Here is a 21,418-nt window from a genome sequence, read left to right as displayed (position 1 = left end):
AAATCATTTTTTCTGTAGCTTTTTTAACCACCTCCCAAAAGGATTTGATCTTGCTGCTCTGCCACACACAGTGGAATAATGTCTGACACCTGGATTTAATGAAACACTAATGGCGCATTTCCACTAGCACGGCTCGGCTCGGTACGGCTCGGCTCGGTGCGCTATTTGCGTGTTTCCACTAGCACGTAGTACCTGCAACCAGGTACACTTTTGGTATCACCTCAGCCCTGGTTCCAAGCGAGCCGAAGCGTTACTAAAACGTGACGTCAGCCGACTGCCTTCCACTGATTGGCCGATGAGTGTCGTCACTGGAAGCGTCATAACCACTCGACGACCGACAACAGAAATGTTCCTGCTGAAGCTGTTATTACCAGAGAATTTCTAATATTGGGACTGGCTCTGTTATTACGTGACTTTATTAAGTTTTAATATTTTTTCATGCGAGAAAGTAACTGTTTAGATCCCCATGTGCGGTTAGTTTATCCAAACGACGGCTGTTTAGAAGTTTGCCCCGATGTTTTTCTGAGAAGTGAAGCTCCAGGTCCGAGCAGCGACCGCGACATCACAGAGGCAGCAGCCCGGCTCCTGACGTGCTCCGCCGGCCAGCCTACCACCGTCACCCCGAGGAGAACAGACCGCTAATTAACTTCCCCGATGGCTTTTTAGAGGTTTACCACCGGCTGGTTAAACTCTTAAATGTTGGTCTCATTGATTAAATCTAACAATTGTGGCTGTAGCAGAAGTTTGTTTGTGGTTAGACAGAAGAGCAGCACTGCCTTAGGGTCAGCCTACGCACAGAAAACACCACATTTACATCAATAAATAAATGTTTTACAATGAACCAGGCCGATCTCAGAGCTGGTAGACTCTCCGGTAAGGCATATTGAACGGTTAAATGCCGTTAACGGGACGAGAGCAGTCAAAACGGCGGTTTAAAGCTAGCTACAGCGAGGGTAGGTTCACTTCCTGTTTACAAAGTAAAAGCACCAATTCTATCGTAATGGCTTTCCTTATGATAAAAGGCAACGGGTATTTTATTTTGTGAAAATAACCGGAAGTGCGTTGCTCACTACGGCTAGCTTTAGTAACGCCGACTTCGTTGAAACAAAATTGTAAACAGCTGGTATTTTGTCAGATTTTCAACACGTTGGGGATCTAAACGACTACTTTCTCGCCTGAAAATGTTTCAAATGTTGCTAAAGTTATATATTTACAGAGTTTAGAGCGTTGCTCGGCGCCGTGTAAATGACGTCACGGCGGCACTAGTGATACTCAGTTGTAATGGAAACACAACCAAACCGAGCCGTGCCGTGCCGTGCCGAGCCGTATCGAGCCGAGCCGTGCTAGTGGAAATGCGCCATAAGAGTCTTTCTGGGCAAATGGGCAAATGAGAATATGCACCGGCTTACTAAGAGTCTTCTGTTCCTGGTGCTTTTAATGTGAAGAGCTGTGTGGCTTTTGTTTTGAAAGACTGTCCTTCCTCCCTCCCTCCCTCCCTCCCTCCTCCTTCCCTCCCTCCCTCCCTTCCTCCCTCCCTCCCTCCTTCCTTCCTTCTTTCCTCCCTCCCTCCCTCCTTCCCCCCTCCTTCCCTCCTTCCTTCCCTCCTTCCTTCCTTCCTTCCTTCCTCCCTCCTTCCCTCCTTCCCTACCTTCCCTCCCTCCCTCCCTCCCTCCCTCCCTTCCTCCCTCCCTCCCTCCTCCCTCCCTCCCTCCTCCCTTCCTCCCTCCCTCCTCCCTTCCTTCCCTCCCTTCCTCCCTCCCTCCTTCCCTCCCTCCCTCCTTCCCTCCTCCTCCCTCCCTCCCTCCCTCCTGCAGGTGTTTGACCTGAAGGGCTCCCTGAGGAACCGTAACGTGAAGACGGACTCGGGGAAGGAGAGCTGCGAGGTGGTGCTGCTGGACGAGAACCTGCTGAAGCTGATCCACGACAACCCGCTCTACATCCGGTCCCACTGCAAGGCCATCCTCCGCGCCGCCATCCACAGCGACGCCTACTTCCTGTCCAGCCACCTCATCATCGACTACTCGCTGCTGGTCGGCCGCGACGACGCCACCGACCAGCTGGTGGTGGGCATCATAGGTGAGGGGGGAGGAATTATCTCTATTACAAGTTTTATGTTCACATATGTAAATGAGGAAATATCTAATTAAAGGGATACGCCAACATTTTTTTTTTATTACGTGTCTTGCCTCACTCCTGAGTCCATGACAAGCTGATAGACACCATCCTTTCCACTGTGCGTGCAGTAACAAGGGAGCTGGCACACAGCTGATTAGCTTAGCTCAAACACTGGAAGTGTATATGTAGTGTTAGCCTGCCTCCTACCTAAAGTCGCTAATTAGCTTAGCTCAAACGCTGGAAGTGTATGGGTAGTGTTAGCCTGCCTCCTACCTAAAGTCGCTAATTAGCTTAGCTCAAACACTGGAAGTGTATGGGTAGTGTTAGCCTGCCTCCACCTAAAGTCGCTAATTAGCTTAGCTCAAACACTGGAAGTGTATGGGTAGTGTTAGCCTGCCTCCACCTAAAGTCGCTAATTAGCTTAGCTCAAACACTGGAAGTGTATGGGTAGTGTTAGCCTGCCTCCACCTAAAGTCGCTAATTAGCTTAGCTCAAACACTGGAAGTGTATAGGTAGTGTTAGCCTGCCTCCACCTAAAGTCATCAGAGAAACTCTTCAGCAACTCTAAACGGAAACCGGCGGGCCGATCTTTGTCTCAGAGCTGACAAAACTCTCCGGTAAGGCATCTTGAGCGGTCAAATGCCGCTAACGGGACGAGATCGGTCAAAACGGAGGGTTCAAGCAAAGACGGTTTATTTTGGTTCAGCTACATCGAGGGTAGGTTAGCTTCCTATTTCAAAGTAAAAGCACAAATTCTATCGTCATGGTTTTCTGTATGTAAAGGGCAACGGGTGTTTTATTTTGTGAAAGTAACCGGAAGTCCGTTGGTCACAACGGCTAGCTTGAGTAGCGCCGAAGCTGATTTCATTTTAGCTCTAAACTCTGTAAATATTTCACTTTATCAACATTTAGGCTAACACTACCTATACACTTCCAGCGTTTGAGCTAAGCTAATTAGCGACTTTAGGTGGAGGCAGGCTAACACTACCTATACACTTCCAGTGTTTGAGCTAAGCTAATTAGCGACTTTAGGTGGAGGCAGGCTAACACTACCCATACACTTCCAGTGTTTGAGCTAAGCTAATTACGGCGATACGGCTCTATCTCCATGGTTACTGCACGCACAGTGGAAAGGATGGTGTCTATCTGCTGGTCATGGACTCGGGAGTGAGGCAAGACACGGAAAAAAAATGTTGGTGTATCCCTTTAAATATGCGCTAATTTGCATACATTTCCAGAATAGAAACCTGAACAATGGATAAAGCTACTTTGTTGTATCTTGTTGACATATTAGAGTCAGAAGTTTTTTGATATCTCTTTTTATTATTTAGATTACATCAGGACCTTCACCTGGGACAAGAGGCTGGAGATGGTCGTCAAGTCCACGGGCATTCTGGGAGGTCAAGGTCAGACTGAGCTCTGGGTTTATATCAGACCTGTAGGTGGAACATCTGTTCACGTGCACACTCAAACATATGTGTGTGTGTGTTGTTTGTTTGTGTGTGTGTGTGTGTGTGTGTGTGTGCGTGGTGTGTGTGTGTGTGTGTGTGTGTGTGTGTGTGTGTGTGTGTGTGTGTGTGTGTGTGTGTGTTGTGTCTGCAGGGAAGATGCCGACCGTCGTCTCTCCAGAGTTGTACCGAGCTCGTTTCTGTGAGGCCATGGACAAATACTTCCTGATGGTCCCGGACCACTGGACCGGCCTGGGGGTCAACTGCTGAGCACACACACACCTGACACACACACACACACAGACACACCTCAGACTGAAGCACACACACACACACACACACACACAGAGACCCTGCAGAGGAAACAGCACAGTGTCATTCCAGAGCAGCAGCGCCTCCTGGTGGCTCCTTGACCAGTTTTTATCACTGTTGTATTCTGTCCCTCCGGGCTGCCGTAGTCCTCAGGTGGTGTTGTTTTTAGTGCCATGAGCCCGTCGTCGTCTCCTAGGAGACGCTCCTCCTCCGTGGTCTCCTAGGAGACGCTCCTCCTCCGTGTCCTTAGAGTTTGTAAACAAACTAATTGATGTAATTTAAAGTTTGTAAATGTACAGAGATGATGTAACTATTAAAAGATAATTAACACTCAGCTCTTTGTCACCGTGAGTTCATCACACAGACGTGTGTGTGTGTGTGTGTGTGTGTGTGTGTGTGTGTGTGTGTGTGTGTGTGTGTGAATATGTATTTACATACATGTGTATGTTCAGTGACCTTCCTGATTTCTTACTGTTTTGCATATTGTCAAATGTTTCAGATCATCAAAGAAAACCGGAGTAAATATAAAATAAAGGATGATTTCATTTAACGGAGAAAAGCTCCTCAGACCTGATACAACCTGAATGTACGTGTGTGTGTGTGTGTGTGTGCATGTATGTACATGTATGTATGTGCATGTATGAATGTATGTATGTGCATTAGGGCTGGGACGATATGCTTTTCTCCCGATTCGATTCTTCTACGATTTTTTGGATGCCGATTCGATTTAAATTGCGATTCTACGATATTGCCGATTCTCTTGATTTTTAGTCTTTAGCATTTTTAACATTTATCTGCACACAAACACTGTAGGAGCCTATAAATGAACATACTCCATTATAAAGTGAACTTAAACCCTTTTCAAAACCTGGACTCTCTGGATGTGAAAAAGGAGAACAAATGCACATTGCACAATATTAAAAAAAAAAAAAAAAATTAAATAATGAAAAAAATCGATTTTTGAAAAAAAAAATTGATTTAAAAATCGTCAAAAAAGATATCGCGATATTTATGTGAATCGATTTTTTCTCCCACCCCTAATGTGCATGTATGAATGTGTGTGCATTCATTTATGTATGTATGTGCATGTATGAATGTATGTACATGTGTGTATGTGCATGTATTTATGTTCATGTATGTATGTGTGTATGTGCATGTATGAATGTGTGTATGTGTATGTATGTATGTATGTGCATGTATGTATGTATTTATGTATGTGCATGCATGTATATGTACAATTCTATGAATAAAATGTCTCTATTGAATCATTGATCAGCTGCAGCTTTAACTTTTCTCCGTCAGAGCGTCAGAGTGAAGAAACCAGGAAACTCTTTTAACTTCCAGTTGTAGTTTTTATTGCAGGAATTCAGCTTCAGATCCTTGAATCAGTTCAATCAGCAGGAAATTATCAATAATAATAATATAATACTGATCAATTATTATTATTATTATTATATTGGGTTCATCCTGCTAGGAGCCACGCCCACTCTACTGCTTTAAAGGACACTTCCACCACATCACACACGTCTCATACCAGTCTAATGACCCTGACCGTTATTATTATTGATTACAACAATTATTAATTCATTCATAATCGCTGATTTAACCTGTCGTTCCTCTGGATGTCGAGAGTCCTGGGACCTCGGTGCTGCACTGCAAAAACTCTAATATCTTACCAAGAACATTTGTCTTATTTCTAGTCAGAACAAACCTCATTATACTTAAAATAAGACTCATCACATAAAAAGTAGCTTGTTTTTAAATGGTAAAATGGTAAATGGTCTTGTATTTATATAGCGCTTTACTATACCTGAACGATACCCAAAGCGCTTTACAGTACATCACATTCACCCATTCACACACACATTCACACACTGACGGCGGAAGCTGCCATGCAAGGCGCGAACCACGACCCATCAGGAGCAAGGTGGGTAAGGTGTCTTGCCCAAGGACACTACGGCAGCAACTGGGACAGAGCGGGATTCGAACTGCCAACCCTCTGATCATTGGACGACCCGCTCTACCACCTGAGCCACTGCCGCCCTTTTTAGACACTTTTTTACTTCTTTCAAGCAGATTTTCATTTGAAATAAGTAGAAAATCTGTTTTTCTTTCTTATTAGAAGCACAAAGAACCTGCTTTCACTTTTTCTACTTATTTCAAGTGAAAATTAGTTTGAAACAAGTGAGAATGATCTAAAAACAAGTAAGTGATTTTTTAAGTAGAAAAATCTGCCAGTGAAAGCAAGTTTTTTGTGCTTGTAATAAGAAAGAAAAACTTGCTTTCACTGGCAGATTTTTCTACTAATTTCAAGTGAAAATTAGTTTGAAACAAGTGAAAATGATCTAAAAACAAGTTCATTTTTAGGTGATGAGTATTTAAAGTGGAAAGAGTTTAGTTTTGACAAGAAATAAGACAAATATTCTTGGAAAGATGTAGAGTTTTTGCAGTTCCTTCTCTGTTCTCCAGCTCCATGTTCTCGGCTTTAAAACCACTGATTGAACAACTCTCCCTTTCCTTTAGTTATGTTATGTTGATTTCTTTACACACATATACACTCTGTATCCTTATATGGTCATCATCCTTTCCTTGTCACTCACTATACAGTGTTAGGTACTTTTCCATTGCCCAACACACAGCAAAGCAACACCCTGCACTTCCTCTTTTACATCTCAACACACGATACTTCATCTTTTTGCACTTGTTTGTTGTTGAAATGAAAAATAAAAAACTAATGGAGCATCTCTTGTCTACACTGCAAAAACTCTACATCTTTCCAAGAATATTTGTCTTATTTCTTGTCAAAATGTCTAATTTCTAGTCAAAACTAAACTCTTTCCACTTAAAATAAGACTCATCACCTAAAAATGAACTTGTTTTTCGATAATTTTCACTTGTTTCAAACTAATTTTCACTTGAAATAAGTAGAAAAATCTGAAGTTTTTTGTGTTTGTAATAAGAAAGACAAACTTGCTCCACTATCAGATGATTTCAAGTGAAAATCTGCTTGAAAGACAAAAACAAGTGTCTAAAAACAAGCTACTTTTGATGTGATGAGTCTTATTTTAAGTAGAATTAGATTTGTTTTTGACTACAAATAAGACAAATATTCTTGGTAAGAGTTTGAGTTTTTGCAGTGTATCGCTACTGTCCTAAAAGCCCACCTGGAAAAATATATTAAAAATAAACCAACAGCACCAAAACACTGTATGTAGGGAGGAGGAGGAAGAAACTACCTCACTGCACTTTCAGCTGGAAGAGACTTTTCAAAATAAAAGCGCGGCAGCAGCTGAGAATAAAGGGAGGCGACAGGCGAGTGAGTTCAAACTGGTTTTATATTGAAGAGTTTCTAGAAAAGGAGGAGAAGCTGCGTCGTCGTCGTCCTACTGCATCAGGAACTGGAGAGAAAATCATCATCAGACTCAACGAGACCGACGACCGTCAGGACTCATCGTCGTCCGGGCAACAGCAACAAGAAGAATCCATAATAACCCATAATAATAATACTAATACTGGCAGACAGGTGGCGTCTCAGCAGGGGGCAGTGGAGGCAGAGGAAGACTGTGCTTGTTCACGTCGTGTGCTTCTTTAGTTTCAGTTTCAAAGAGGAACTCAAACCTCTGTTTCAAAACTCATTAAAGGGACAGTTCAACATTTTTGGCAAAGTGGCCCCATTGCTATATAATCCCTATAGTCATAGCAGTAGGTTCGTTACATTTAATTGTCGGTGCAAGCTGTTTTTCACAATCCAACAACTCCACAACGCTCTGGTGGACAAGTTGTGAGCTGCACATTCACCACGCTATGAGATAATAACACAACGTTACCACACAGAGTTGTTTTAGAGGGAAATTCATGAAAAACCACTGATGCACGTTGCCTTCAGGGACAGTTTTTCATCAACAGTCTCTGTATTTCCCTCTAAAACAACTCTGTGTGGTAACGTTGTGTTATTATCTCATAGCGTGGTGAATGTGCAGCTCACAACTTGTCCACCAGAGCGTTGTGGAGTTGTTGGATTGTGTATTTGATGAGTTAGATGGAGGGAAACCAAGAAATCCCATAATGAGCCTCTGTAGCGTAGCTCTGAACAGCTCACGGCTCTGCTCCGCCGTTCTAAAAACAGCTTGCACCGACAATTAAAGGTAACAAACCTACTGCTATATAGACTATAGGGATTATGGTGATGGGCCAATTTGCCAAAAATGTTGAACTATCCCTTTAAAGAACATCTGGACACATCAGCAAATAGAAAAGAAACATAAAACTTAACACTGTTTGTTTGTATTCAACGTCGCTCAGTGATGATGTCAACATTATGTACAAAAGCAGGTTCATAGCAGTACCTAACACACACACACACACACACACACACACACACACACACACACACACACAGACACACACACACACACACAGACACAGACACACACACACACACACAGGAAAAGGCTGAAACTGTCGACAAATCACATAAAAAGACCAAAATCGATATAAATTTTTTATCCTAAATCAAATTATTAAAACACTGTGACCGTGTCCCTCCGCAGCGGAAAGTAGTTCCTCATCAAAGATGTTTTTGTTTTGATTCTGGGACAAACAGGAAGTCGTGTCATCATGTGATTTGTTGACAAAAACAAACACAAAAAACATCAGTTACAAAAAAAAAAGAAAGAAAAAGGCAGTGATAAACAGTCGAGACAAACTAATCATCTGTATTGACCCTGATAACTAATCAAACATCAAATTTATCAGTTCACCACAATCACAAAACTCCATCAGGTCTCCATGGTAACCAGGTGTTTTATTTGTCCAGGTCCTGAGGTCTGATTTGTTTTCTCCTTTAATTAATAAACTGATAATAAAAAGTTTCTGAAACATAAAACCAGCAAATATTCACTTTAAAAACATCAATCAAATGATTTAATCAATTATTTAAAAAAAAAATGTTGCTGATTCATTTTCAAACTTCAGTTGAACTCAAAGGTTCATTCAGCTGCTCTTCAGCTTTCAGTCACTTCACATGGTTTTCTTCAGCACAGGGTTTAAACTCGTTAGTGGATAATATTCCAATTTAATTTAATACTTAAAGGTGTAGAGAAATGGCCGTTTGTCCTGTTTGCAACACGAGTTTACCTGAGTAAGGAAAACAAATTTATCCAATGCGAAAGAAAATACCCCACTTTCATCCCAGATTTAATAAAAAATAGAATTTTGCACAAAGTTTGGGCTCCATCGTCTGATAGATGAGTTATTACACTGATGTTAAGCTCAAAATCAATGTTCTTTTCTGTGCAGCTTCAACATTAAGTTTTCTTCTCTTTGTGTTGATCCACGTTGGAGCAGAAGTGGGTTCAGACCTGTGTGACTCTGTGATTGTGATGAACTTTAAACTTAACCCTTGTGTCTGATGGGGTTTTTTATGCCACCATTTTATTTATTCCCCATTGACAGTCGTCGGGGTAATAAAGGTCATGTATTATAATGGATGGGAGCTTTTCTTTTAAATCTGACTTCACCAAAAAACTAAAAATTCACCCAAATCAATATTGTTGCTAATCAATGACACGTCGTGAAAGCCCGAAACAATCCAATTAATCAACTAATCCAGTTTGCATTCAGTATACTGAAAATATCCCCATTTTTTGTCATAGGACCCAATATACTGGCATTTAAAGGTATAGTACGTAGGAATTCCCCCCATCTAGCGGTGCGGTTGCATATCTGAACGTATTCTTGATGTTGCATTCAGGTGAAATGGGGCAGACGTCAGACAGACAACAGACGCTGCATGTAACAGGATAAACAAGCCTCTATGTAAACAACAATACAGGCCTGACAATATGTTGTCATGGTGATGTGGTATTGTTTTAGTAAAATGACATCCGGTTGGTTTTTCCCGACGGCCGTCTGCCTGACTGCACCTGAATGCAACACCGGTGCCTCCGTCCTTCCTCACACTACACAGTGGTGACAGTTTTAACAGGCCGTTTCCGTGGTTACCTACGGTCACGATGCAACATGGCCGCCTCGGTTCGGTGCGTCGCCCACTTATGTGTTTGTAACGACTTGTAACAACTCATTCTAAGGAACCAGAAAGCTTTGATTTGGATGCAGCTGTGATTCACCTTCAGTCAAATACGGATTTATGAAAGACAGGTTTGATTTTTGATAATAAAAAGACAAATAAGTTACACACTGGGGCTTTAAGGGGTTAAAAGTCTGACATTACACTGCAAAAACTCACCATCTTTCCAAGAATATTTGTCTTATTTCTTGTCAAAATGTCTCATTTCTAGTCAAAACTAAACTCTTTCCACTTAAAATAAGACTCATCACCTAAAATGAACTTGTTTTTAGATCATTTTCACTTGTTTCAAACTAATTTTCACTTGAAATAAGTAGAAAAATCTGCCAGTGAAAGTTAAAGTTTTTTGTGCTTGTAATAAGAATGAAAAACTTGCTCCACTATCAGATTTTTCTACTTATTTCAAGTGAAAATCTGCTTTAAAGAAGTAAAAAGTGTCTAAAAACAAGCTGCTTTTTATGTGATGAGTTTTATTTTAAGAAGAATGAGATTTGTTTTGACTAGAAATAAGACAAATATTCTTGGTAAGATTTTGAGTTTTTGCAGTGTAATTGAATATTTGGTATTGATCATCAGAGGAGAAGTAGAATAGAAGATAAATGCAAAAAAAACCTGGGAAAAAAAAATGATTCACGTGTACTATTTTTATGGCGTTTTATGACACTGTTGTCTCCTAGTGAACCTGAATCAGACACAAGGGTTAAAGCAGATGAAGAGGTGAAGAACATCAAGGCACTGACACGTTAGAGACGATGGCACCGAGGGGGGAGGGAGGAGGGGGGGGTGAAGGCCCTGTGTTACATTGAAGTGCTGCAGCATCTGTACCATCATGTGTTAAAGGGATAGTTCACCCAAAATTGAAATTTCAGAGTCCTCCGTGGCTTCTCTGAGTTACAGGGGGTCTCGGCGTAGCAGTGCATGTCCATATAACGGTTGCAAATGGATACCAACTGTCTTCATAACAAAAAGACACACCAAAAAACATCCAAATACCTCCAAGCTGCTCGTATGTAATGTCCCTCTTGTATTGAAGCCCCGAAATGTGAAATTGTCCCGAAAAAAGTTAAATAAGTCTATTTTTCAAGCTTGTTTTGTAGCAGAAGCTACAAATTGTCGTCCAAATTTGACGAATTGGGAAGAGGAGCTTCCGCTACAAAACAAGCTTGAAAAATAGACTGTTTTTAATTTTTTTTCGGGACAATTTTGCATTCCGGGGTGAGTAGATAATGAAATTTCAATTTTGGGTGAACTATCCCTTTAATAATAACAATAACAACAATAAAATAACACACACAAAAAAAAAACACCTGGAGGAGCTTTTCACAGGTGGAGAGGAGTCACTTGGTCCCCGTGGTTACCCTGGTCGTCATGGAAACAAACCCTGTGTTTTTACATCAGTACCAGTGGGAACATCCCAGCTCCCAGAACCTGAACCTGAACCAGGTCGACTTCACTTTTTGTTTTTGTTGTTGTTGGAGTGAAGAAACGACGAGGACTTCCTGTCTGTGAGAAAGAAAGACAGCGCTGGCTGGTCCAGACTCTGGCCGGTGCACCTGAAGCAGGGCCGTTGCTAGGAGATCTGGGCCCCCTTAAAGAATACTAAAGTGGGCCCCTCCCCCTAACTTTTCCTTTTTTTTCTTAGACTACGTATGTATTATAGTTTTTTATTTAGCCTTCTTTGTTTTGATGCTAATGCAGCATTACACTGCAAAAACTCAAGTATCTTAGCAAGAATATTTGTCTTATTTCTAGTCAAAATGTCATTTCTAGTCAAAACAAATCTCATTCTACTTAAAATAAGACTCATCATATTAAAAGTAGCTTGTTTTTAGACACTTTTTCTTCCTTATTACAAGCACAAAAAACTTACTTTCACTGGCAGATTTTTCTATTTATTGTGAATTTAAGTGAAAATGATCTAAAAACAAGTTAATTTTTAGGTAATGAGTCTTATTTTAAGTGGAAAGAGATTAGTTTTGACTAGAAATGAGACATTTGGACAAGAAATAAGAAAAATATTCTTGGAAAGATGTTGAGTTTTTACAGTGTACTATGAGTATTAGTCAGGGTCTTACGCAGAATAAATCAGTCATACAAAGATTAGACTACTGGGGTTTTTTATGGGCCCCACTGGGCGCTGGGCCCCTAGAGTTATCATCACCTTTCTCCCCTAGACAACGGCCCTGCCTGAACGCATCACGACCCGGGGCTGAGATGTTCCACCTGTCGATCAATCGATCAGCTAATCAGTGATCAATAAGACTCTCATCTGTCACCCGGAGCTTCAGTTCATCAGGCTGTGGTTTGTGCTTCATCCTCCTCTTCTTCCTCCTCAGTCTCTGATATTTGGTACAAACAACGAGCTGAAAACCTCAAAGTTAAAACGACTTCGTTTCTGTACAAACAGGTAAAAATGGCTTCTGCTTTTTTTTTTTTTTTTTTTTTTTTTTTTTTAAATTCTCATTATTATTATTATTATTTGATTTTTTTTAAGACAAACGAGTCTCAGCTGCTGAGACGAAAAGTACCGAGGTTGGTTTGGATCGAAGCACCGTGAGAAGAAAGAACGAACCGTGGTGAGTGAAACAGCATGCGGCTGGTCCAGGTCCAGGAGTCAGAGGACGATTCTGTCCACGTCCTCTCAGTGTTCGATATTAAATCAATAACTAATAATCACATGAATAAATTAAAGTTTTTTTTATTTTTCTTTATTTTAAAAAAAATCTGAACCTTTGATCTGAATGCAACTTCCTGTTTCGTCTCATTAATATTAATTTATTCTAATGAGCTGAACTGAAGTGATGACGATGAATATATTAAAATATATTTAAAATATTTAGAAACAAAACGTTGCTGCTAAAAAACATAATAAATAATATTATTGGAACTAAAACATCAACGTGTGATAAATGAGATTTTATTTTATTTAAAGGGACAACCAGGAGTTTCTCCGTCGGCAGAACAAAAAATTCCGCAACAATAAAAAAGTCTCATATTAATGTGGATGAATCTCCGTTACCACTTGTTAATGGTCCATTTTAGATAAATCTATGGTTTTGTCTCTATGGTTATTTTGTTATTATTAGTGGTGGTGGAAATGCTGGGCGAGCCGACCAGCGTTTCTTTACTTTCGGTTTCGTGGCGAGTCATGAGAATAACGCCGCCGAATCTCCGTTTATGGTGGGAACTACGACGGTATGTGATCGTCTTCCAACCTCTGACTTTAATTCTTGATGAATGAAAACAGTCTGCACTGCAAAAACTCAAAATCTTTCCAAGAATATTTGTCTCAAATTCTCATTTCTAGTCAAAACTAATCTCTTTCCACTTAAAATAAGACTCATCACATTTAAAAAGCAGCTTGTTTTTAGACACTTTTTACTTCTTTCAAGCAGATTTTCACTTGAAATAAGTAGAAAAATCTGATAGTGGAGCAAGTTTTTCTTCGTTATTACAAGCACAAAAAAGTTGCTTTCACTGGCAGATTTTTCTACTTATTTCAAGTGAAAATTAGTTTGAAACAAGTGAAAATGATCTAAAAACAAGTTAATTTTTAGGTGATGAGTCTTATTTTAAGTGAAAAGAGATTAGTTTTGACTAGAAATGAGACATTTTGACAAGAAATAAGACAAATATTCTTGGAAAGATTTTGAGTTTTTGCAGTGTGTCTTGCGCCGGTCAAAGAATTTCACGGTGCGCGGAGGCCAATAGATGTAGTGTGAAAACGCTTCACTTTTCCAAAACTCCTCGTTGTCCCTTTAATTAATTTAATTTAATTGTTTTTATATTTTTTTTGTCATTTATCGATGTGATTATTGATTCATTGATTTGATATTGAACACTTGGCTCCATCACTGAGTCTCTAGAAGGAGGGGGGGGGCAGTTATAGCTCAGGTGCAGGTGCGTGGGGGGGTGTTGGGGGTCAGAAGGTCTCTGAGTCCTCTGAGTCGTTCTCTGGAGTTCCTTCGCTGGAGGGGCCGGAGCGGGTCCTGGGGCTGCGCGGCGGCCCACCGCGGGGGGGGCCACCGGGGGGGCCGCCGGGGCCGGGGGGGCCTCTGAGCCCCTGGGGGGGGGGCAGCTGCCTCAGCAGGGAGCCTGGGGAGGGGGCCCCGGAGGAGCTGCAAGGGGAGCAGAAAGGCATCATGGTAGCCAGAATGAGAGCCAGGCAGTCGGCCACCTCGCGACTCGGAGCGCAAGCCAGAGCCGGGGTCAGACCTGGAGAGGGGGGAGGAGGGGGGAGACATGGAGACAAGGGGGGGGGGGGGGGGGGAAGGGGGCGCAAGAGAGAGAGAAGAGGAAGGGAGAGAGAGAGAGAGAGAGAGAGAGAGAGAGAGAGAGAGAGAGAGAGAAAAGGGGGAGCAAGACAGAGAGAGAGAGAGAGAGAGAGAGAGGAAGGAGGGAGAGAGAGAGAGAAAAGGGGGAGCAAGACAGAGAGAGAGAGAGAGAGAGAGAGAAAGGAGGGAGAGAGAGAGAGAGAAAAGGGGGAGCAAGAGAGAGAGAGGAGGGAGAGAGAGAGAGAGAAAAGGGGGAACAAGAGAGAGAGAGAGAGAGAGAGAGAGAGAGAAAAGGGGGAGCAAGACAGAGAGAGAGAGAGAGAGAGAAAAGGGGGAGCAAGACAGAGAGAGAGAGAGAGAGAGAGGAGGGAGAGAGAGAGAGAGGAAGGAGGGAGAGAGAGAGAAAGAGAGAGAGACAGGGGACAGATACAGAGGGGGGAGGAGGGAGGGGGGGGACATGGAGGAAGCGGGAGGCGAAGCAGAAACAGACAAGCAGCATCCAATTAGTGTCCAGCAGCCGACTAACGAGGGGGGGCAGGGGGGAGGGGCTAACGAACAAACACAACAACACAGTTAAAGTCCAACTGAAGTCGATGAGGTCGTGATCATGTTCATGTGTTTAAGAGTCAGAGCTACGGTAACTAATCACATCATCGTTTACTAATGACAAAGACACTACTACACTACATGGCTCCTCCCCCTTTTTGGAGACCATCAGACCATGACTCCGCCCCCTTTAAGGGACCATTAGACCATGACTCCGCCCCCTTTAGGAGACCGGCAGACCGTGACTCCGCCCCCTTTAGGAGACCGGCAGACCATGACTCCGCCCCCTTTAGGAGACCAGCAGGCCGTGACTCCGCCCCCTTTAGGAGACCAGCAGACCATGACTCCGCCCCCTTTAGGAGACCGGCAGAACGTGACTCCGCCCCCTTTAGGAGACCAGTAGACCGTGACTCCGCCCCCTTTAGGAGACCAGCAGACTATGACTCCACCCCCTTTAGGGGAATAGCAGACCATGACTCCGCCCCCTTTAGGAGACCAGCAGACCATGACTCCGCCCCCTTTAGGGGAATAGCAGACCATGACTCCGCCCCCTTTAGGAGACCAGCAGACTATGACTCCGCCCCCTTTAGGGGACCAGCAGTAGAGGGTCTTGAGTGAATGTGAGCTCAGATTATGGTCGATTCTGTCACTTAAGTAAATATTGGACTAATTTTGTCCATTAGTTATTTTTTAACTAATGTTCATAATGTTAAATATGACAGTTAGCTGTGTGAATATTCAATGTTTTCATGAGGAAATATAAAACGACAACTTTCATAAATCCACACACACGTTCACAACACGAGGTGGAGGGACGGTGACCACGCCCACTTTAGGAGACAGGAAGTGTAGCTATAACATTTCATATCATTGGTGCATTGGTATATAGAGGATCTTTGGTAACGAGTGGAGTCGCTGACACCTCATCATTAAACCTGACATCACTTCCTGTTCCTGGTTCAAATGCATGAGAGTGTGTGTGTGTGTGTGTGTGTGTGTGTGTGTGTTCAGTTGGACTTTAAAGTAACGACACGGCAGCAAAGAGCTCTGAGGTCACCGGTCGGTCTGACTCCAGCTGCATTGTGGGAGACGTAGGCGTCAGTCAGTTTGACCTCTGACCTCAGAGACCGGCACACTGCGGCACACATGCAGCACACAACACGAGGACGTTGTCATGCCGACGGCCGGCGTCGTGCATGCAGCGACAGCCAATCACAGAGCAGCAGCAGCAGCAGCGTTGTCTCCGTACCGTTCTCGTCCACCGTCTGGATGCTGGCTCCTCGGGACAGCAGCTCCTGGACCGCCTGTTTGAGTCCGCTACGGGCCGCCAGGTGGAGAGGCCTGAGAGAGAGAGACAGGTGAGCTTAGAGCAGTGGAAAAGAGAGTAACGACACCTCCATTGATTCCCGTGGTAAGGGTTTAAGGGTTTTGCGCCCCGAGTGGCAGGATATGGGTATTGCAAAAGCGCCCAGAAAACCCATTCACTCCAATGTAGCCTATGTGTGTTGCCTACTTGCTTGTAAATGGATGAAAACGGCCGTGTTTTTTTTTTTAGGTGTCTTGGTCATATCAAATTATACTTATAATTTGTTTATTACAAAATGTAGATTGAAACATTAATGTAGAAAACTGTTTTTTTGTTTGTTTTGTTTTTTACTAGCCTATGTGTTAAAGGGACAACGAGGAGTTTCCACACTACATTTATGAGCCTCCGCACCGTGAAATTCTTTGACCGGCGCAAGACAGACTCATGTTTTCATTCATCAAGAATTAAAGTCAGAGGTTGGAAGACGATCACATACCGTCGTAGTTCCCACCATAAACGGAGATTCTGCGGCGTTATTCTCATGACTCGCCACGAAACCGAAAGTAAAGAAACGCTGGTCGGCTCGCCCAGCATTTCCACCACCACTAATAATAACAAAATAACCATAGAGACAAAACCATAGATTTATCTAAAATGGAGCCATTAACAAGTGGTAACGGAGATTCATCCACATTAATATGAGACTTTTTTATTGTCACGGAATTTTTCATTCTGCCGATGGAGAAACTCCTCGTTGTCCCTTTAATGTTTATCTGTAAAGGATCCTCAATGATGCTATTAACGTGGGTGATCTATAAATGTCCTTAAATTATTGAAAACACCACACTGCTCATTCACCAACAATGCAGAGATGTCAGTTCTTGGGCGCTTTTGCAAAACCCATATTCCTCCAGCAGGAGGCGCTGCCATTGGACCAATGCTGTCCTTACTCTCTTTTCCAGTGCTCTAGGTGAGCTGAGGACGACAGGTGGAGGTGTGTCTGTGGGCGGAGACTCAGTGGGCGGAGCCTCAGGGGGCGGAGCCTCAGATACTCACGTCTGCAGAGCGGCGTTGGCGGCGTTGACCAGAGACGAGTCCGACAGTTTCTCCAGGATCAACAGGACACAGTCCTCCTTCCCCTGAGGACGAGACCACGTTAGACCACTGGACTGGCAATGGGCCAGTTTGCCCTGTTGAACTATCCCTTTAAATACTGAGTAGGGATGTCACAATTAGTTGTTTTTACAATTAATCATGGTATTACGCCACAATTAATTAATCGTAAAGATTCCTAAATACCGTCACTTCCCAAAAAAGATGATGTATGAACCGTGTCGGCAGATGTGCGCCATTTAACTAATTATCAATCAGTAGGAATTTAAATGTTAGAGAGTCATTTGTAATAAAAAGAAATGATTAAAATAAACTTAAACATTTGGTATAGATGACAATTAATGACTTGATTATTTCAAACACTTCCCCTGGGGAATATAATTGGTCATATTTTAATAGATAGAAAATATTTTGTCTAAATAATTAGTAATGTAATTATATTTTGACTATATTTGATTTTACACATTCATAGTGTTGTGAAAGTAATTATTGCATAATAATCATGATAATCGTAACACCGTGATTATTTCTCTGACAATAATCGTACCAAGAAAATCTATAATCGTGACATCACTAATACTGAGCGTTCTCAATGTGTTGATTGATTGACAGGGACATGGACCAATCAGTGAGCAGGATTCAGAGAGAGGACATGCAGAGGCCCCGCCCCCTGTGACACCTACGCTGCTGCAGGACAGGTGCAGCGCCGTGTTCCCGTCTCCGTCCGTCTGTGTGAGGTCGCAGTCTGATGACATCAGCAGCTCTGCAGAGGACACACACACACACACACACACAGTTAGACCTGGACTCTCACACACACACACACATATTTTTTCTTAGAAATATAATAACTAAAATGCCATACATTTTGTATAGAAAATTATCTTTTAGTTCAAACATACATAATTATTCAACTGGACATGCTGCTGGAGGTTATTTCATTTTACCCAGGGCACTCTCTCAAGGTAGAGTATTATATAGAGCTATGAAGGAGTGGAATGCCCTTTACTTCTGAATTATGTTATACAACAAAGAAACATGGTTAGTTTTAAAATGAAACTAAGAGATTATTATTTTGATCGCAATTTTGACCATTAGTAGCCTATATTTGTAAATTGGGTGCTGGTATCCTTGTTGTGTGGTGATTCAATGTAGGAGCGGGTAACATATGTTAAGTGTTTGTCTTGGATGTTTTGTTTTGTGTGTGTATGTATTAAGTATGTGTTTTCTGTATGTATTTTAGTTTTTATGTATTAATGTGTTGTGTGTTGTTTGTATTTGTCATTTATTACGATGAAAAGACCCCAGGAAGAATAGCTGCTGCTGCTGCGTGGCAAAAGCTAATGGGGATCTAAATAAACTAAACAAAACTAAAACACATTGTTAGACCCTCTCACACACACACACACACACACACACACACACACACAGGAAGCAACAACAGCGGCGTGTCCGTACCCAGAGCGCCGACCCGCCCCTTCTCCGCCGCCATCATCAGCGGCGTGCGCCCCGATTGGTCGACGGCGTCCAGCGGTGCGCCGTGCGACAGCAGCAGCTGGACGCAGTCGACGTGGCCGGAGAAGGCGGCGGCGTGCAGCGGCGTCCTGGCCCTGGAGTCCTGACAGCCGGCGATGTCCGAGCCCATCGCCTCCAGCAGCAGGGACGCACACGACTCGTGGTCGTTCACCCTGTTCACACACACACACACACACACACACACACACACACACACACACACACACACACACACACACACACACACAGGGACAGGGGGTCTGTGATGTCACTGTGATGTCACTAGTTGTGTTTCCAGTAACCTCTAGAAACGCACAAAACCTAAATATCTACGGAGCCATTTCCCTGACATTAAAAGTTGGCATTGAAAATAAAACTTGGCATTGTAATAAAAGTTGTATTGACACTGAAACAAGTATCGGCATTGAAAAATGTTGGAACACAGGCATAAAAAATACAATATTTAATTGGATTTTCTAAAAATATATTATCATGTAGTTTTCAATGTCAGTCTTCAGATTTCTTCTCCATGCGTCCCTAGCCCCTCCCCTCAGACCCTCCCCTCCACGACAAAACCCTGACAGTAACTTGGCATTGAAAAAAAGGAACATTGAAACAGAAAAAAGAAAATTGAAACTGAAAACCAGTGAGACGGGGGGGGAAATGCAGTGTAAAAAAAACACACTGAAAAAGATGGACTTGAAGAAGAAATCTGAAGACTGACATTGAAAACGACATGATAATATATTTTTAAAAAATCCAAAAAAAATATTGTATTTTTTATGCCTGTGTTCCAACATTTTTCAATGCCAATACTTGTTTCAGTGTCAATACAACTTTTATTACAATGCCAAATTCTGTTTTCAATGCCAACTTCTAATGTCAGGGAAATGGCTCCATAAATATCACAATAAAAAACAAGTCATGGAAACAGCCACGTTTAGTAAAACCTCTCAAATGTCACTTATATATTTTGTGAAAACCTGAAATCGAAACGCAGCTGGTGATGAGGTCACTACTTACACAGCGCAGTGCAGCGGCGTGAACGGGTTCCCGTCGATACAGCGACAACCTTTCTGCTCCAGCAGAACCTCCACACACCCCTCCTGACCTGCACACACACACACACACACACGTTAAAGGGATATGCCAACATTTTTTTTTTTCGTGTCTTGCCTCACTCCCGAGTCCATGACCAGCAGATAGACACCATCCTTTCGACTGTGCGTGCAGTAACCATGGAGATAGAGCCGTATCGCCCGTAATTAGCTTAGCTCAAACACTGGAAGTGTATGGGTAGTGTTAGCCTGCCTCCACCTAAAGTCGCTAATTAGCTTAGCTCAAACACTGGAAGTGTATAGGTAGTGTTAGCCTGCCTCCTACCTAAAGTCGCTAATTAGCTTAGCTCAAACACTGGAAGTGTATGGGTAGTGTTAGCCTGCCTCCTACCTAAAGTCGCTAATTAGCTTAGCTCAAACACTGGAAGTGTATGGGTAGTGTTAGCCTGCCTCCACCTAAAGTCGCTAATTAGCTTAGCTCAAACACTGGAAGTGTATAGGTAGTGTTAGCCTGCCTCCTACCTAAAGTCATCAGAGAAACTCTTCAGCAACTCTAAACGGAAACCGGCGGGCCGATCTTGGTCTCAGAGCTGACAAAACTCTCCGGTAAGGCATCTTGAGCGGTCAAATGCCGCTAACGGGACGAGATCGGTCAAAACGGAGGGTTCAAGCAAAGACGCTTTATTTTGGTGTTAAAACGGGTGTTTTATTTTGTGAAAGTAACCGGAAGTGCGTTGGTCACAACGGCTAGCTTGAGTAGCGCCGTTTACAAAATTGTAAACAGCTGGTATTTAGACAAATTAACGACACACTGCTGATCTAAACGGCTACTTTCTCACCTAAACATGTTTGAAATGTGGATAAAGTGATATTTACAGAGTTTAGAGCTAAAATGAAATCATCTTCTGACTGCTGATTTCAGCTCAGGTAGGAGGCAGGCTAACACTACCCATACACTTCCAGTGTTTGAGCTAAGCTAATTAGCGACTTTAGGTAGGAGGCAGGCTAACACTACCTATACACTTCCAGTGTTTGAGCTAAGCTAATTAGCGACTTTAGGTAGGAGGCAGGCTAACACTACCCATACACTTCCAGTGTTTGAGCTAAGCTAATTAGCGACTTTAGGTGGAGGGAGGCTAACACTACCTATACACTTCCAGCGTTTGAGCTAAGCTAATTAGCGACTTTAGGTGGAGGCAGGCTAACACTACACTTCCAGTGTTTGAGCTAAGCTAATTACGGCGATATGGCTCTATCTCCATGGTTACTGCACGCACAGTTGAAAGGATGGTGTCTATCTGCTGGTCATGGACTCGGGAGTGAGGCAAGACATGAAAAGAAATGTTGGCGTACAACTAACAACTAAACAACTAAAAACAGTGACATCAGCCCATGTGTGTGTGTGTAGTTACCGTAGTAACAGGCCCAGTGCAGCGGCGTGTACCCGGCCTGGTCCCTGAGCGGCGGCAGCGACGGCGGCTCGGAGCAGGCGATGCTCAGCAGCTCGCTCAGCCAGGAGGCGTGGCCTCGCGCCGCCGCCAGGTGGATGGGCGTCCGGCCGCGAGCGTCGCCCAGCAGCACGGACGCTTCCTGCTCCAACAGACACTGGATGCACTCCTCCTGACCGCACAGCAGCTGCAGAG

At 43.0% G+C, this 21,418-nt stretch overlaps 2 protein-coding genes across 6 annotated transcripts in view; one reads left to right on the top strand and one right to left on the bottom strand.

Annotated features, from left to right (window-relative positions):
• pikfyve (phosphoinositide kinase, FYVE finger containing) overlaps positions 1 to 4,209 on the top strand; it is an 81,479-nt gene extending 77,270 nt beyond the window's left edge. For all 3 annotated transcript variants that reach the window (XM_085772654.1, XM_085772652.1, XM_085772653.1), the window contains 3 exons: positions 1,815 to 2,076; positions 3,447 to 3,521; positions 3,718 to 4,209. In XM_085772654.1, coding sequence (XP_085628780.1) covers positions 1,815 to 2,076; positions 3,447 to 3,521; positions 3,718 to 3,833 — 453 coding nt within the window. In that variant the 3' untranslated portion in view covers positions 3,834 to 4,209. The remainder of the gene's footprint in view (positions 1 to 1,814; positions 2,077 to 3,446; positions 3,522 to 3,717) is intronic.
• A 9,407-nt stretch (positions 4,210 to 13,616) lies between these two features.
• The window catches only part of ankrd44 (ankyrin repeat domain 44), a 57,168-nt gene continuing 49,366 nt past the window's right edge, over positions 13,617 to 21,418 (bottom strand). The window contains exons 21-27 of one of the 3 annotated variants that reach the window (XM_085772660.1): positions 21,188 to 21,410; positions 19,741 to 19,828; positions 18,661 to 18,890; positions 17,886 to 17,965; positions 17,146 to 17,228; positions 16,033 to 16,124; positions 13,617 to 14,081 (exon numbers count right to left, since the gene is read on the bottom strand). In XM_085772660.1, the coding sequence (XP_085628786.1) occupies positions 14,047 to 14,081; positions 16,033 to 16,124; positions 17,146 to 17,228; positions 17,886 to 17,965; positions 18,661 to 18,890; positions 19,741 to 19,828; positions 21,188 to 21,410 (831 nt within the window). In that variant the 3' untranslated portion in view covers positions 13,617 to 14,046. Of the gene's footprint in view, positions 14,179 to 16,032; positions 16,125 to 17,145; positions 17,229 to 17,885; positions 17,966 to 18,660; positions 18,891 to 19,740; positions 19,829 to 21,187; positions 21,411 to 21,418 lie in introns of all 3 variants that reach the window. The other 2 variants (XM_085772658.1, XM_085772659.1) reach the window with 2 other exon arrangements.

The sequence above is a fragment of the Trachurus japonicus genome, unplaced genomic scaffold (assembly GCF_045865225.1).
Source record: "Trachurus japonicus isolate A0001 unplaced genomic scaffold, Traja_1.0 AP030749.1".
In the NCBI taxonomy this organism is placed as follows: Eukaryota; Metazoa; Chordata; class Actinopteri; order Carangiformes; family Carangidae; genus Trachurus; species Trachurus japonicus.
This window is presented reverse-complemented; position numbering and strand designations above follow the sequence as displayed.